Below are 17,352 nucleotides of genomic sequence, written 5' to 3'. Positions count from 1 at the left end.
AATAGTTTTCGAAAAAAATTTTCACCTGTATTATCTCGCTCGCTTCTCACAACCCCTTTGGCTACGGGTGCAAGAGCGAGGAAGTGAGTCGTAAGTAAGGCAGACATTATATCTATTCTGCGGTTAAGAAAACTGACACCCAAAGAAGTTAAGGTTTCTAATCACAGCTGTCAGCCTTCATATAGACATTTGAATTAAACCTACAAAACTGTGAAACCTCCCGGTTACTTTACAATGGGGCATCACAACGGTAATTCAAGGAAATTAAACAGTCAGTGCTGGAAATCGGGGTATGAAGGGGCTGCCAAACAAGGCCGCCAAGGAGGACAACAGTAGTGCACCTTCTAATTCTTGTATCCACCCTGGGCAACAGTGGAAGGACCACCTGTGTGATGCTTCACCAACATTCCCTCTTCGGGTCAACATACTCATCCACCAGCCTCTGGAATACTGGTTGCCAATGGCTCAGAGCTCTGGGAACTGCCTGGCTTGTGGTCATGGACTCTGTCAGGGGTGGCCTACCTCCAGTGACTGGGGCTGCAGATACAAAGGCACCGCCCTTTTGGTTCAATCTAAGACAACTCAGAAGGGTCATCCCAGGTCTAGAACTCCGAACGGAATTAGCTGGGGACTCAGTTTTAGCTTCTCTCTGCCCCATCCAGCCAGCCTCACTTCCTTACAGATGTAGCTCCTGACTACACTCTTCAATAAACCTTCTGGATGCAATTTTGTTTCAGAATGCAATTCCAGGAAATCCAATCAAAGAAAACTTAATATGTGTTTAAGACCTCATATTTAAAAAATGAAGGGATGAATGAATCAGCAAGTGAATTTTGTACATGATTTTGGAACCAAGATCAACTTGGAAAATTCCATAAACTCTTGGTTGACACGTTTGTCCTAGGTTTATTTGTTTGCTCACTCATTCATGTATAAAATTTTTCATCTATCTATCCATCGATCCATTCAGCAAGTATTGTACAGTTAAAATATACCAAGTACTGTGCTAAGCGCTAGAGATAGTATGGTGGAGGAGGCAGATGTGGTCCCTGCCTTTATGGTGATAATAGCCTAAAATTCAAAAACGCTTCAGATGCTGGTTTCATTAAAGATGAAGATGCAGGAAGACTTCTGGGGGACAAAGAGAAATCGAAGTGTCTGCAGCCCCAGGATAAGGATGATTGGCAGGGAACCTGGTGGGGTGAAGAGAATGTCAGAACAGACGGTGGGAGCTGGTGATGTCCACCTTGGCCAAACCGAAACTTACGCGTGGTCCCGACAGCAGTCACCACCTCGCTCTCACTCCCATCATCCAGCACGGCCAACAGAGACACTTCATATTCAGTTCCGGGCTCCAGGTGTTTAATGACATGTGAGTCTTGGTCTTCTTTAAGGATAACCTAAAAAGCAGTTGGTGCTTAGTTTCCAAAGAAAATCTCACCTATTTTATCTCACTCATCTCTCATAACAACCTTGGTTATGTTTGCAAGAGCTTGAATAATAGAGGAGAAAGTTAAGAAAAAAAATGATTAATAAGACAGGTGTAAACAAGAAACAACTAAGCATAAAGAACTCAAAAAAAAAAAAAAAAATTCCAGGGCCATTGAATTCATTTTTTTAAGTCAAACCAGAGACTTCATTCCTTTGAATTCCCTCAGCAAATAAACTAAGAATATTGCAAAAGGGGAATTTTGAAGTTTTAATAAATGTCATTTATGAAAGTCAAATGAACTGTAAAGATTTATAACACACGAGAAAAAATACGTTCTAAATAATCTGATCTGACTATATAAAACTCCATGCAAAATACCGATTACTTCTGGGATTCTCAATCTATTTTAAAGTGAAGACCAACTCAAATGCGGCAGTGGGTATTCACTTCCAGATAAAACGCTCCGGGTTAATTTTCAGACAACTCACTTCTTCTGTCTTCCCACCATAGACTGGAATCCACATCAACTTGTGTTGTCCTTCATCAGCAGAGAGGGGATGCCAGGTCACTCTGAAACTGTCTGTTGTCACCTCATCAATTTCTAAGTATTGCTGGGCTGGGACTTCCTCTGTAAGCCAAGGAAAGAGATCTTGTAAGGATGTGGAAAAGGCAAGAGAGTCGCCACTCGAGCAGCCCTTGAGGACCACGGGAAGAGGAGACTCTCTCTGAGGAATCTCTCGTTTTAGGAAGCACAGAAAGCAGAGCCCTTCAGTCCCGTGTGGCCTTCCTCAATGTCTGTTTTGGTCATTTACCCACAGTATAAATCAGGAAGACCATGAACACAGCAGATTTTACAAGTTTTCCAGGAATTTCCAGAACTCTAAGGTTCTCTATTTGGCTCTTTCAATAACAGTGATAAAGAAGAATGTCGTACTCATTATTTTACAAAGTCAGTATTTTCCGAGTACTGTGAGGAGTCCTGAAAAATGTCCCTGTTAGCTTTATTCGGTTTCGTGCCTAAGGCACTAAGAATAAGTTAAATCCTAGAGAAGGATTTGTATATACAGCGGCCATCAGAGGTGAAGTATAACTTACCAGACTTCCCACTGTTTCATTGTTTATACACTTCTGGGATGTGCGACAGGGAGCATAACATCTGACTACACTCAAAATGAATCGTCGGTCATCGATTTGTATTATTTGAAACCAGAGATTTTAAAAACTCTTTGACAGGACACCATGAGAACTCCACTTGAGTTAGCCCTCGGGAGATTTTGTGAAATTACTACTTTTTTCTGGGAACGTTGCTTCTCAATCCAGCTTACTTCTCATCTCTCTACAAATTACCTTCTCATCACCTCAGGATAGCACTAAATTTGTTTCTAAATGCAGTCGATGATAGGTACAGAAAGAAAGCAATAGAATTGTTGCCACCGAGAAGCCAAAAAAAAAAAAAAAACAGTTTTATATTGTTGAGTGACGACAGCGTATAGGTAGAAAAGGAAAATAATGTAGTCATACCTTATTTCTTATTTCAGTATTTAAAATATTCCATTTTATTGCATTAATATTTCAGGAGGCATGAAAATACATCAATGGCTAGAGATTGATGTAATTATGTTAAATAGTATGAAACTATCATTTTTGTAGATCAAAAACTATTGGATATCAGCAATTTTGGAAGTTCAATATAATATACACACGTACAAATGAAAGTTGTGAAAATTTTACAATAGAACAAAAGAAACAGTGTGTGGTTAGACAGAGAACAATGAACACTTTTAGTTAACTGAGACCTTTTGAATTTAAATGGTCTTTTTTTTCTCTTTCCCTTGCTTTGATAAAAAATAATTAACCAGTATGCATTCTACTCACCTAATTGTTCATTTGTTAATAATAATATAAAATAAATAAAAATTAAAATGAAATCTCTGCAAAATCACAAATGAAGTCACTGCTCCAGTTTGTGGGTTCTACATGGTTACTCCTGAAAACTCTTCATAACAAGGCCTACCTGTGGTAAAAGTTCCAGTCAGAGACTCTGACTGCCCTTCCTCATAGATGGAGAATATGGCAATAGTATACTCTGTGAGGGGCGTCAAACCCTTCAGAGGGAATGTGGTAATAGGATCGACTTCAACCTGCAAAAGAGAGAAGGCATGACAGTTGTATTAGATACTCTTTACATTCTAAAAACAAATCATTTTATTATGATCTGTAAAGCATTTGGCTGGCAGAGAAGTTATAACCGCAAAAAAAAAAAAAAATGAATAATAAAACCAATCAGTTTACATACACATATTTCTACTTTTACACTCTTCAATAGATTACCTATCAGTTAATTCTCAGGACATCGTTGCAACCAATATTATTTCTAGTCATTAAAGATATAGAAAGCAAAGTACACACAACGTACAATGCTAATACAAATAAACATAATGTTTTTAGACTGATCGGCTAGGTGTAGCAGGTTTTGGGTTCATTGCCTGGGTCCTGCTGACCCCATGACCAAGAAATACACAGTAATGCCTATAAGAGATGTATAGGTGAGCAACCAACCTCTCTAGTACCAAACTGGAAATAGTCATGTTAAAGATAATAGTAAATATTTGAAAGTTTTGTTTATCTTCCATAGAGAGACATATTTGGGAAAAAAATATGTACCATTCATTATCTTAAGGGCACATAAGGGATGAAGTCCTGAGGATAAGGTCCAAGGCTGTGTAAAGAAAGGGAAGGATTAGAAAGGGGAAGAAAAGAGAACAGACCTTGAAGAAGAAAACCATAAAGTACAAGGAGATAAGGGCAGGATCTAGAAGACAGAATCCTGGGCAAAGTCATCCTCAAACTCAGAGAAAGAACAGATATAGCTTTATCTTTGAGAGGTTCAGTGACGAGTTGTTGAGCTGCATCACACAAGGGAAATGTAGTGGAACAAGTAAATAATGTCCCCCACCTCAACGCTTTACATGCACTGCCTCAATTTTCACAAAACCCTTAGGACGTAGGTATAGTAAGATAGTGATATTCTGGGGAATTGAAGAAATGAACCTATTTACTTGAGAGCTGACTCTGCCAAAAAAGATCTCACTTAAAATGTTTTCAAGATACCCTTTGAAGAAATATCAATAAAATCTGTTGTTTATAATACTATCAATGAATAATCTTGATCCTACCTGAGGTCAAGGGCAAGGTAACTAAGCTCATTGTATGTATTTGTTCATGGCAATCAAAGTGAACATTACCGATATAAAATGTGTCACTTTCCTACTTAAAACCTTTCTTGGCTATGGATTACCTTCCCAACCAAAGCCAGGCATCCTGCAATGACCTCTTGACCTTGCGTAATCTGGAGTGCCATTCCTTTTTTCTGCCATATTCCTAATCGCCTGCCAAGCTCCAGCCACAGTGACTTTCTATCAGTGATCTTCTATTCTATGTCTTTCTCATCTCAGGGACTTTGCACATCCAATTCATTCTTTCTGGGACTCCTTAGTTCTTTTCAAAGTTAGGCCTTCCTCATCTTTCAGGACTGAGCTTAAATGTCATCTCCTCAAAGGGACTTCTCTTCCCACCAATTTCAGTATGGTTCTTCTCTTAACACTGTCCTTGTTTGCTTCCTCGCTAGTACCAATCCCAGCCTGAAATTATTTTATTTCCTTACATATTTGTTTATTTCCTGCATAGAGTATATGCCCCTTAAGGGCAAAATATTGTTTAGCTTCTTCACTGCTGTATGTTGAGTTGTTTTGTTTTTTTTTTAAGTGAATTAACCAAGTAACTGAAAATTAAGATGGAGACTCCAAAGAGCTCTTGTAAAAGAGATAATAAATGGTTCATGCAAACCAAGAGCCAATCCAGAAACCATACGTATCTCTAAGAAATCGACTATAATTCAAAAAAATATGGAGGGAGGAGAGTCCACTTTTATTCTTGCGAAACCCTGAACTGCTCTGTCAGAGAAGGGAGCCAATCTCCAGCCTTTCCCGCCACCCCAGCTGAAGTACTAGACATGGAAATGAAGTCATCTTGGAAGTTCCAGCCCAGTCCAGCTACAGATAAATGCTAGAGTCACCCTAGCTGACACTTCATGGAGCCGAGACAAGCTGTCCCTGCTAAACCTTGCCCAAATTGCACAATCATGGGTTGTTATTTGGGCTGGAGGTGTTAGTTACATGGCAAAGATTATCTAAAAAACAAATGTGTAGTATGTTCTGAATCTGGACCTGACGATATTATAGATTGTTCTTAGCATTTAGTGTTTACTCTGGTGTAGATACTGTAAGCTTTATATACATTAAGCTTTATATGCATTAGTTCACTTAATCCTTATGTAACCTCGTACGGTAACTAACTATTACCCCTAATTTGAAGATGGAGAAAATGAGACTCCAGAAAGTTAAGAAACTTGCCCAAAGGAAAACCAGCCAGTACCTAGGACTGTTTCAGACCCTAAATTGTATGCTCGTAAACACTATTTATAATATGGCTTTATTATTTAAACTCATAGAAAAGACAAATCTAAATCTAAAGTATTAGTTCAAGACATGTTCTAAACTATATTTACACATTGCTTTCTGTTGTTTTGAATTGTAATAGCTCGGATTTACTGAGTACTTACTACACGTCAGGGACTTAGATTCATGGTCCTATTGAGCATCTCATCCCCTCCTCACCAAACCCTGGATGTTTATAACTATTTTACAAATGAGGAACCTGGGACCCAAAGAGTTGAACTAACTTCCCAATAGCCATAAAACTATTAACTGAAATTTATTGTTTAGGCCTTGAGTCTCAAATCTGTGACAAATAGGAATTTTGTGAAGATATCAAATATACATAAAAACAGTTAAAATAAAATTTTCTTAGGTATACCAAGAGACAAAAAAGATAAAACGTGTGTATATAAACACACAGAAAAAAATTGTGTATTTAAATATATGGTTTTCCCCTTTTATATATGTCATATATATAAGTATATATCCATAAACATATCATTTCAACATATGTATTTATTAAAGCCTCTTATTTGATCCTAAACAGACCACATTTTATGTATTAATTACTAATTATTTTATTTCATCAAGTGAAAACTTCTAGGTATCATTTTTTTATTAGTTATCATATTTGCGTGTTAGAATAAGTTCTGAAACTGGTTTTATTGGTAGTGTTTTTAAAATGTGGGAAGATTTGGGGAAATGATAACAAATTACCATGATCTCATTGTTATGCAGCTATTTTTCAGAATAATGTTTTAAACTGTCTAGCTTTTAGCCTAATTCTGGGCGGGATAGAGGAAGAGTCCTCGATGAGGAGTGAGGGACCTGAGCTGCACTCTGGGCTCTACTGTTGAGTCATTGCTGTTGGGAACTGAACTTGCTTCTCAGAGTCTAAAATCTGTGGCTTTTCATTTATAAAACTTAAGTGGCCGTACTTTAGTTCCCCATCATGTTTGCACATTTCCCCAAGTCCTTTCACAGTATATATGTTATCTGAGATGGCTTCTGTCCTTGGTTCGAACAGTGGCTGGCTCAGGATAAGCACTTGACATATCTGAGCTGCCACCACCACCACCATCACCACCATTGTTGCCACCATCATCATCATCATCATCACCATCATCATCATCACCATCATCATCATCATCATCACCACCACCACCATCATCATCATCATCGTCATCAACCATCATCCACATTTGTTTAAGTGCTCAGTTTCATGTTTCTTCTTTGGACTCCAAAAAAGTTAGGAAGAAGAGTAATACAGAAAAAAACACAGAGGGAAGAAGAGGAAGTGAAGCAGAGAAATATACATTAAGTCAAAAGCAAATTCTTACAATGAGTCGCATGTTACGAACTAAGTAGATTTTAATTGAAACATCTTAAAGTTCATTCCAGAATGTTCTGGGAATTTCCTAAAATCCCAATTGCAGCACTATCTATAAATGAAAGCTAAAATTAATACAAGTTAAAGCAATATGTGGTAGGACTATTCACCTTTAAAACTATATATTCCAAAATTAGGTAAAATAATGTTTCACTTAAACAAAAGATACTTATCCAGCAGCCTCTAGGCTCAATTGCATGGTTAAGAATTAAGAACATGCACATACACACATACACTCACATACACACACACACCCAATTAAAGTGGAAATGTTACAAAATCCACACATCGTATATGCATTTTACTGAAATAAAATTTCTCAGATACTCATTCATAGTCCCTTTACTTATATTTTAAATTTAGTTTTACCAAACATCATTGTCTAATTTCCTAGTATGATATAAATATAGAAATAGCAAATGTCAAAGGCATCCCCAAGATCAAAAAACACTACAAAAAACCACATGTATTTCTCAACAATTATATTAGTCTAGGACCATTTTTCTAAAGAAAAATAATGTAAAGTACCAGAAGAAGCAACAAAAACTATAATTTTTTTTTTAATCAATGTTCACTAGACTTACTATGGTGATCATTTTGCCATGTATACAAATACTAAATCATTATGTTGTACACCCAAAACTAATATAATATTATGTCAATTATGCCTCAATGAAAAATAATTTTATAATTATATTTATAAATATAACACATATCCATGTAAATAATGGTGTTTTTTTTTTGTTTTATCAAGAAAATCATTACTAAAGGAAAATACTCTATAGCGAACAAATATTTATTGGTGAACGTGGTTGTGGTGTTATTTTGGTTGTCCAACGAGTCAACATTTTTAAGTTGGTAAACGTCATATAATAATAGAAATCCCTGGTCACGAGGTCGAGCAGCCCCTGCCTGGGTTTCTACGCAGCAGCCAACTGAAGGAGCTGGCACTGGCTGAGTCGCGGATGGGCATGTATGCGTGCCCTCCCCGGCCCATCAGTTCCCACTATGTCCTGGGATCCCTGTCACTACGGCCCACCGTCCATGGTCCCTTATCATCGGTCTTGAATTACTGTCTTTCTTTCAATAGAGAAATTTTTATATACTCATGTCCCAAAAACAGAAATATGAAATGTAGCCTAAGTTAGCCTCATATTGCAAGAAAAACTAATAATTTCTTTGCAGGTGTGACTATTTCTGCACATTTAAGGGCAAACGTCACTAATTTATATTATCGGCCTGATTTCCCTACACAGCCGAATTTGCGAACCTTGAGAAAGTCATTTATTTATCACTGATAACAGACACTGATAGCTCAGTGTTTTTGGCTTCAAGTGTCCTACTATTTCAGACTACTGCTTTCGAAATCAAAGCAACTAATCCATATAATCCCAGCTTCATCAGAATTATTTGCCTTTAGGATTCATTAAGATCTAATGTATGATGTTGAATAGTAATTCTGTATTATTAGCAAATGTGCAGTTATTTCCATTCATTACCCGATGTCCTGTATGAGAGTGCATTCTGCAAAAATATTGATTGGACTTAATTGTAGAAAAAAGTTTGTCTCTGAATATAAAAATACTTGCATTATTTGATCAAAAAACAGAAATGAATCCAATATATTTCCCTCTCCATTTTAGCTTCTTAGACCAATATAAGGAAAAAAATAAAAATTACTTAGCTATTTATCCTGCTAAAACATATTTCCAAGGAAAGAATTTCTGAAGAGTTTTAGTTATTGAGTGAGAGATACTATATCTTTGTGGGTTTTAATAAATTCTATTATTTAAAAGTATCTTCCTGTACAAAACTGGAAGTATTCGGTTTTCAATTTAAGCTCATCTAACTAGGTCTTTCAGATGCCAGTTTACTCAAAAGTACAGGGATAAAATGGTTAATACGGACATTATTTCTTCTTTCCTACTTCTATGAAGATACATACTTCCCTTCCCCTGTCCAAAGAAGATGACATTTTTCAAATATGGCCACATTAACATATATCTCTCATCCCCAGGTGAGACCTGTGATCTTCCCCACCTTGAATCCATAAACTTGTGATTCCACCTACCAACAGAGTGTGGTGCAGAAGTCACAAGGATATACTGTGACTTCTGATGCTAGGTAACTCAAGGTGACACGGCTTCCACCTAACTCTCTGTCTAATCACACACATGTCTGGGGACTCCTGAGCCAACATGTAAAAAGTCCAGCTCCCCTAAGGCTGCCACAGAGAGCAGCTCCAGCTCCCAGTGGATCTAGTCTTCTCAGACCAGGCACCAGACATATCAAGAGATAAGCCACTTGATGATGCCAGCTCCAGCCACTATCTGGTTACAATCTCACGAGTGACCTCAAGCCAGAACTACACATCCAAGCCCCAATTCCTGACCCACAGAAACTGTGAAAGAAAATAATTAGTATAGTTTTAAGCCATTCTGTTTTGGGATGGCTGGTTATGCGACCATAAAAAAAACTAATACACAACCAGAAGCAAAACAGATATTGTGTTCCACAGCTCACCTCATTGATTTCAGTCCCATCTGCGTTGTTATAGACAATTCGATAACCAGTGACCTTTCTTGAAGTCGGGTCCCAGGCCAAACGAGCACTGTTAGAGCCAATATTGGAGATTCTCAGGTTTCTTGGTGGACTTAAGGGCACTATGCAGTAAATGGAATAGAAAATAGTTAAAATTATGTAAAAAGGACAAACAGTATCTTTGACTTTTTAATTACTTACATATGAAACGTTCCACTCAGATAAAAACTCATAACAAAGAAAATGAACAAATCGACAAAGAAAAAAGTTTTCCTGAAAGAATAAGTAGTAGCAATAAATTATACATATTTAGAAATTAATAAGATGTAGGCAAATTTTCTGCCTTTCTTTTCTAGTCAGTGTTATTCTTATGACCTGATGTAAATAAGCAACCTAATGGGTCAAAAACCAAGACACCTGAAATTCAATGTTAGCTATTCTATTCAATTATCACATGACTCCGGCGGAGTCGCTCTACTTCTCTCCTCCACAACTTCCCATGCGTAAAATGAGTGGCAGATGCCTATCTGCCATCTCCATTTGGGTATCTATCTATCAGGTTATTTCCAAACATATATAAAACTGAAGCACCGACTCCTGCCATCTCTCCCAACTTCTCTCTGTCATTCCTTCTGAGCAGGAGGAAAAACCATTCTTGCCATCGCTTAGGCCAAGAACTTTGGAGCCAGCCAAGATTCCGGGTTCTGAACACGTGTCACCTTCACAGTGATGCTCTCCAGGGTCGCCTTTATATAAAATAATCATACTACCCCATGCTGCCTACCTCCCTTGCCTAATTTATTTTTATTGTAAATTTATTGATCTACTGTCTCTCTCCTCCAATATTTTATAATCTCAGAGGGTTCAAGAATTTGGTTTAACTTTGTTCCTGGCTTTATCTCTAGTATAGCAAGTACTCGATAAACATTGGTTGAATCAAAGAGTAAGATTTCTGCTTGAATAAATCTTGGTGACTTGGTGAGACTAGATAAAAATAAACACTTTGCCGTTGTTTTAAAAAATATATTTAAAGAGGTGCTGGTGTTTCTCCAGATCCCTATCAATCCCATCGAGTTTTGCAGTTCTGCAAGGATCCTCTTTCTTTTCAACAAATTAAAACGTGTTGATAATCTTTGAGAGTTTTCATGAGGGTTTAGAGTTAAAACAATTATTAAGGTTTATTACACGTTTTTTATGAGTCTGAGATGTAATACATGTTATCTCATTACATCCTTATGTTAGATTGCAAGAATAGAGTTATAATTATTCCCATTACAGAGACCATGAAATTGAGGTAACTTGACCAAGGTCATAATTAGTAGGAGCAGAAGAGCAGTTAGAGTTTAATTAATCCATTGATTAATTAGAGTCCATGATATAGTCCATGATGGAGCCAGTAGAGCAAAAACTTAGAAGATAATGACAACTGTCAGCCATAGTACAAAGTATAATGTTTCCTCATTCCTAAAGTCAATTCTTTCATTAATTCAATATATATTGATAATTTGACAATAAAAAGTTAAGACTCAGTGACTCAATACTTTCCCTTACAGATTAAGAAAAACAGTGTAAGAGAGAACAAAGCAATATAATTATTTTAAGTGTTGTGCACACTTCACTCGAAACTTTTTTGGAGTTCAGTTATATTTGGCAGTATGATGGAATGTCTAGTTTTCTTAGTGCACAAAAATACCAGTCTCAGGAATAAGTAATGAGGATATCATTTTTAGGAACTTTTTTTTTAAATCAACTACTAATGGTGAAAAGAGACATGCACATCATTTTTAAATGTAAAGAAATAAGTATTCTGAGTGAAAGATAGATGAATGGTTGAGAAAAGTTTCACTTTCAATTGACAGAATCCCAAAATTCACTTAAGTCGAGTGATATAATAAATGCCTCTGGTATGATTTATTTCTTCTATGTTGGGCTCTCCCAGTATTTTTTTTTTTTGGGGGGGAGGTGTTGTTTATTTACTGTCTTAATTACATTTGTCATTCTTCAAAGAGCAAGAACAACACAGACTTAACCTACGAAAAAGGAATGTTGGAGGAAACTTCTTTCCTTATCATTAAATTTCTGTGTATGTTTCCCAAGTAGAATCTTAAAGACAAAGGCACTGTAGAAACTGCTATTCACCTTGCTCAGAAGGACGGGCAAGATCCTGCATCTCTCTGCATTTTCTTAGGTTTCAAAACACCATGAATAGAGTCTTATTTTTAATGGTAGCTGGCAAAGCATTGTTAGTATGCCAAGGTAGTATTTTGTCCATACCATATTTTTAAATAAAATAGATAAATAATAATAAAATTGTGACTGAGACTTTATCCTAGACATAACCAATCAGGAGGGCCAGTGGGAAGAGCTAGGGTTTATGGGAGGAGTTCTCACACCCTATGTCATCACCAAAGCCCTACAGAAAGAACTTCATGTTTACAACAGAGATGGATGTTTGTAACAGCCCCTCTCCTTAACTTCTTCTTCCCCTCCATAAAGCATCTCCTCCATCTTTGTCTGGTTCAGGGTGTGCATGAAGCTCGCTATGTCTGCACACACCAGCTTGTAATTCTGTCTTTTTCCTGAATAAATCCTTTGGTGACAGAATATCGATTGATTCTGCTTTTCCAGTCAACAATAGATACATATATACCTTTCCTAAGAATATTATGAACTCTCTACATTTAGCCAGAATTAGCCTTGCCAATAAATTTTTACTCAATTTAAGAAATGTATTACAGTTAGTCTGAGATAAAAAAAAAAAAGAGAGAGTAAAGATTTTTTAGAAAGAAAAAGTGTTAATTTTGATATTATTGGGGGAAAAAAGGAATATTGACAGACTATGTGCTAAGTGTTTTCATCTGTACAACTACTGTTCCTCCCTTTATAGACCCAAAAGTGTTACATCATTTGCCTATTGTCACCCAGTTAAAACACAACTTGAGCTGGGATTCCCATCTTGGCTACTCTGATTCCAAAACCCAAGTTCTTTCCTCTATATTCTGATCTAGCATTTAAATTTAGACAAAGATGCTGGTGGCTAAAGGTTACTAAAGTTCAGTTACAGTATCCATATGACTCACAATAACAAGACTAGAAGAAATACATTTCTATCCCCTAAATAAAATATATATATTCTTTTTAATTTGTTTTTGATTACATTTAACATTCACTATTATTTTATATTAGTTTCAGGTGTATGGCATAGTGGTTAGACATTTATTTGATTAAAGGACTGATTTACCACACCCCCCACCAATAAGTCATGTAGCCACTTGATACCATACATAGTTATTACAATATTATTGTCTATATTCTTTATGTTGTACTTTATATCTCCCAAAAAATACATTTTCTTAAGTTACAATTAGCTCTTAAGAGGTTTCAATCTAATCACAAGGTTGATTTGGGCTTTTGTTACAGCATTTCATCTGCATGACAGATCTGCTCACATGTTGTTTCTTGTCCTGAAACAGGATCGCTGGCCTCTTCTCCAAACATAGCATAAACTGTAACTGTGTATTCCGTATTGGGCAACAACCCACTCAATTCAATATCTGTGTGGGTCTCTCCAATTTTCATCTGAAAAGAACACATGTTATCAGATTGTTTGCCAATGTGCTATTATTCACACTGATCAGAATAGAACTGAATAAAGGTGAGAACTCACAAAATAAGACTGTCCCTTCACAAGTCCTTCACTGAACAGCCTTCAGTCACAATATGTTCATTGTCTCATGTCATTTTATATTAGAAACAGATGCTATGGAATCGTATAAAACTGGACGTACCCATATGTGCTGTTTTAGGATAACTCTTTACATCTGGATAAGCGGCAAAAGCAGTGAGAATAATAGTGTTGAATATTTGGCCCCCAGAAGAGTGTGAGTGGAATCGAATCAGAAATGTTCTCTAGAAAGAGTGCAAGCTCCAGGCCAGCGTGTTGGAGGCAGTGCCAAGTAGGCATCTTTCACCACTTGGCTAATTTTAACCAGTCGCCTGGCCGGATCCCCAGTCTTTGCTTCAAACCCAATTAACTGAGCTGAACCAATTTTCCTGTCTCATTCGACAAAGAGTCGTGTCCACCTGGACTGCAAGCCCCTTCCAGGATTCAGAAGATATCAATCCACCTGGATGCCCAAACCGACAATTTATTTTTTGATTCTGAGATGATTTTTATGACTTTTGGAGTCAGTCGAACAAGCCAACATTCTCAGTTGTGTAACAACTGAGTGACGGCTGCGTAACAGGATTTTATTTTTGTTTTAGAAGAAAAATATCTCCATAAGCAGTCTCTAGTCACAAAACTGCCAGTGTTACTGTCAAATTAAAAGTTTTTAAATTTGAAATATCTCAACATATATAAATGTTGAGAAAATACTATTATAATATGCCAAGATATATCCACCACTGAAATCTAGTGAATGTCAACATTTAGTCATATTGACTCCAGATCTTATTTTAAAAACAGCTATGTCTATTTAACTATATATGTATATGGGACCATATCAACATAATATTTTTATAATTTTTTTGTCAATATTATGTTTCAAGATTTATCCATGTCGATACACAGGGACAGTGTTGACATTATTTAATTTCTTTATGGTATTTTTTGTATAAATATACTGCTATTTTCCATTCCTCTATTGATGAACGAGTCAGCTGTCTGTAAAATTTTGTTGTGACCATGTACCTACACTGAAAATCCTTGCAGAAAGTTTCCCTGTGCTCTGTACCTAAAAACTACATATAGCTTCAGCTTTGTGAAATATTGCAAATTATTCTCTGAGGTAATTGTACCATTTTACATGAGTGATTATGTTTTCCACATGTTCACTAAAATGCAGTATTATCAGACTTTAAAAACTGTTTGCTAATCTATTGGATATGAACTGGTCCCCTTTCCTTTTTCGTTTGTCTCTTTGGTAAAGCCGAGCATTTTTCTATCATCATTTTTAAGTCTCCCTTCTGTGAAAATAATTCAAACCAATATTATCTCTAAATGGACAAAAGCTGTCTATCTTGCAAATAAAAAAACATGTCACCAATGCTCTGTTCTTGACATGAGAATTCACCATATTTTTGGCCCTAAAGAGTTTTGTCACCAGAGACAGATTTTAGACAATGTTAATGAATCAATTCTGAACTCCCTCTCTTATCCACCCTACCTGCCTGGTCAAGACATTCCCTAATGTCACAGACACTTGCTCTTTATCCCTTGAACATCTGTATTATAGTAATTATTCCCATAAATTAAAAATGAGAAATAAACCATTCAAAAGTCAAAGATTCATTGCTTAAGATCAAATAAATCCAAAAAATCCACATCAGTGAGATACATTTATCTGTCTCTCAAATTAATAAAAAATAAAATTCTAAGTCAGTGTGCATAGGGAAAAACAGTCGTTTATGAACTGCAAAAGCAATATAAATTATATAAAATTTCTCTAGAGTCATTTGGTGATACCTAATGTAAGCCTTAATAATTTGCATACCCTTTGACAAGAGAAATCGCATTTCTAGAACTTTATCTTAAGGAAGTAATCAGACAACCACGTAAAAATATGTTAAAAATGGTCACAAGAGCATATGTATAGAGCAAATTATCTAAATGTCCAATATCATGAGATTATTTGACCATGACCTGGCACAAAACAACAATGGAATACTGTCGAGTTGTTTAAAATGACTATATAAAAATATTATTTAATGACATGGAAATATATTTACAATAAACATGATGAAAACAGAAGACTACCTGACCTTCTGTTTTGTTAAAAATGGTTTGAAAAAGACTGTTATCTAAATGTTAACAATGGCTACTTCTAGGTGGTGGGATTATAAGAGACTTTTCTTCCCTCTTGTTAATGTGAACTTTCTAAATTTATATAGCAAAAAATAAAAAAATAAAAAATTAAAAAAAAACATCTAGTTTAAGAAAGTCAATGATTCTACCAGCCTAGTAGGCGGCAGGTGGTTACCTCCTTTTCATCCCCAGCCAGACCTTCCGTGAGAGGAGCATAGAGGATGAGGTACCCCGACGCTCCGGCCACTGCATTCCATTTTGCCCTCAGACTGTTCTCAGTCACATCGTACAGTTCAAGGTTGGAAGCCATGGGTAAAGCAACTGCAAGAGGAGATTTTTTAAAAATTGTGTCAGTGTGCTTGCTTATTTCAAAGTATCCTGCCTGCCTGCCTTGCCTGCCTTGCCGATCCCAATGTTAAGTTCAGGACTTTGCTTACACATGCAGTAAGTACCCTGTCACACTTCTGCTGGAGTGCCCGTGGCGTGTCATTGCGCTAATTGTTTGCATGTCCTTGATTTGCATTCCCTCTTTTACTTCATGAAAACTTTCTTAAGGGCTGGAATTATCGCTAAAATATTTCTGCAAAGCAGAAGTATTAACACTTGCCTTATAAATTACTGTCAGGGATACACCCAACGATATATTGACTCCGAGTGTGATTATCATAATGCCTCACACATTGTTACTGGTGTTTATACTGTAATTGTTCTATCATAAGCAGAGTTTTTAGACCAACTTGGCATAGTACATAGCCATAATAGGACCTTGATTAATGCCTGGAATAACTTAATGTGTGGGCAATTGTGTTTTTTAAGATTATCTTATCACAGAATTGTCTGTGTGTATGTGTGTGTGTGTGTGTGATTATGATCATGCTCAAGTAAGAGATTACTAGTATTCAGAAGCTTATTTTCATTACAATGATATGAATAATGAAAGTAGACGAAACCTTATTTCTTTGTTATTCTGCTGGGCGGTAATGTTACAGAGCTCCTTCTCAACTTCTGCTGACAAGTTCAAATCCACTACTTAGTTCATAATAAGCATTCACTACATATTTACTAAATGGATAAATGTACATTTTACCCTTCACCACTAAGGTTGTTCTATCCTAAACATACCAGAATTTTATGATATCCCTCCCAATATGCAGTGCCTGCAACTATAGCACGGACCAGAATGGACCAGCATGGCATACAGCACAAGTATTGTCTACAAATTTGACTCAGGATGTGCATCAATACAACCTGAGCAGAATTCCAGTTTAGAGAAGGCCCTCTAAGCAATGCTATACAGTCCTAGGTGGGGGAGAATTCAATACGTACATGTGGTTTCGGTTCCCCGCAGGCCTTCACTAGCAGTGTGAGGATATATTGCAAAGACTGCTACCTGATATTCAGTTGAAGACATCAAATTTTTCAACACCGTGGAAGACACGCTTCCGTCCACCACCACCTGTTTAAAGAACAGTCTGAGGAATGAGAATATCAAATATCTCACATGCAGAATTGAAATCGAAAAGCAAAACTATCTCTAGTAAGAACATTTCATTAACTATTTTCCTATTTGTGCCACATCCCATCCTCTCTTCCACTGTGGCAGTCAGTTCTCCTTGAATTTCTTCAGGAAGTGGCACACCTTTTATGGAATACGTCCCGAAGTCCCTTATTAATTCATATATAATAG

The 17,352-nt window shown here is 36.6% G+C and overlaps 1 protein-coding gene across 4 annotated transcripts in view; it reads right to left on the bottom strand.

The window, feature by feature from the left end:
* The window catches only part of COL14A1 (collagen type XIV alpha 1 chain), a 184,600-nt gene that overhangs the window by 106,988 nt on the left and 60,260 nt on the right, over positions 1 to 17,352 (bottom strand). For all 4 annotated transcript variants that reach the window (XM_016156518.2, XM_016156509.2, XM_016156528.2 and 1 more), the window contains 7 exons: positions 16,992 to 17,121; positions 15,841 to 15,986; positions 13,309 to 13,438; positions 9,842 to 9,981; positions 3,447 to 3,573; positions 1,921 to 2,060; positions 1,268 to 1,400 (listed from right to left, as the gene is read on the bottom strand). In XM_016156518.2, the coding sequence (XP_016012004.2) occupies positions 1,268 to 1,400; positions 1,921 to 2,060; positions 3,447 to 3,573; positions 9,842 to 9,981; positions 13,309 to 13,438; positions 15,841 to 15,986; positions 16,992 to 17,121 (946 nt within the window). The remainder of the gene's footprint in view (positions 1 to 1,267; positions 1,401 to 1,920; positions 2,061 to 3,446; positions 3,574 to 9,841; positions 9,982 to 13,308; positions 13,439 to 15,840; positions 15,987 to 16,991; positions 17,122 to 17,352) is intronic.

Source organism: Rousettus aegyptiacus, unplaced genomic scaffold (assembly GCF_014176215.1).
Source record: "Rousettus aegyptiacus isolate mRouAeg1 unplaced genomic scaffold, mRouAeg1.p scaffold_m13_p_15, whole genome shotgun sequence".
Classification (NCBI taxonomy): domain Eukaryota; kingdom Metazoa; phylum Chordata; class Mammalia; order Chiroptera; family Pteropodidae; genus Rousettus; species Rousettus aegyptiacus.
This window is presented reverse-complemented; position numbering and strand designations above follow the sequence as displayed.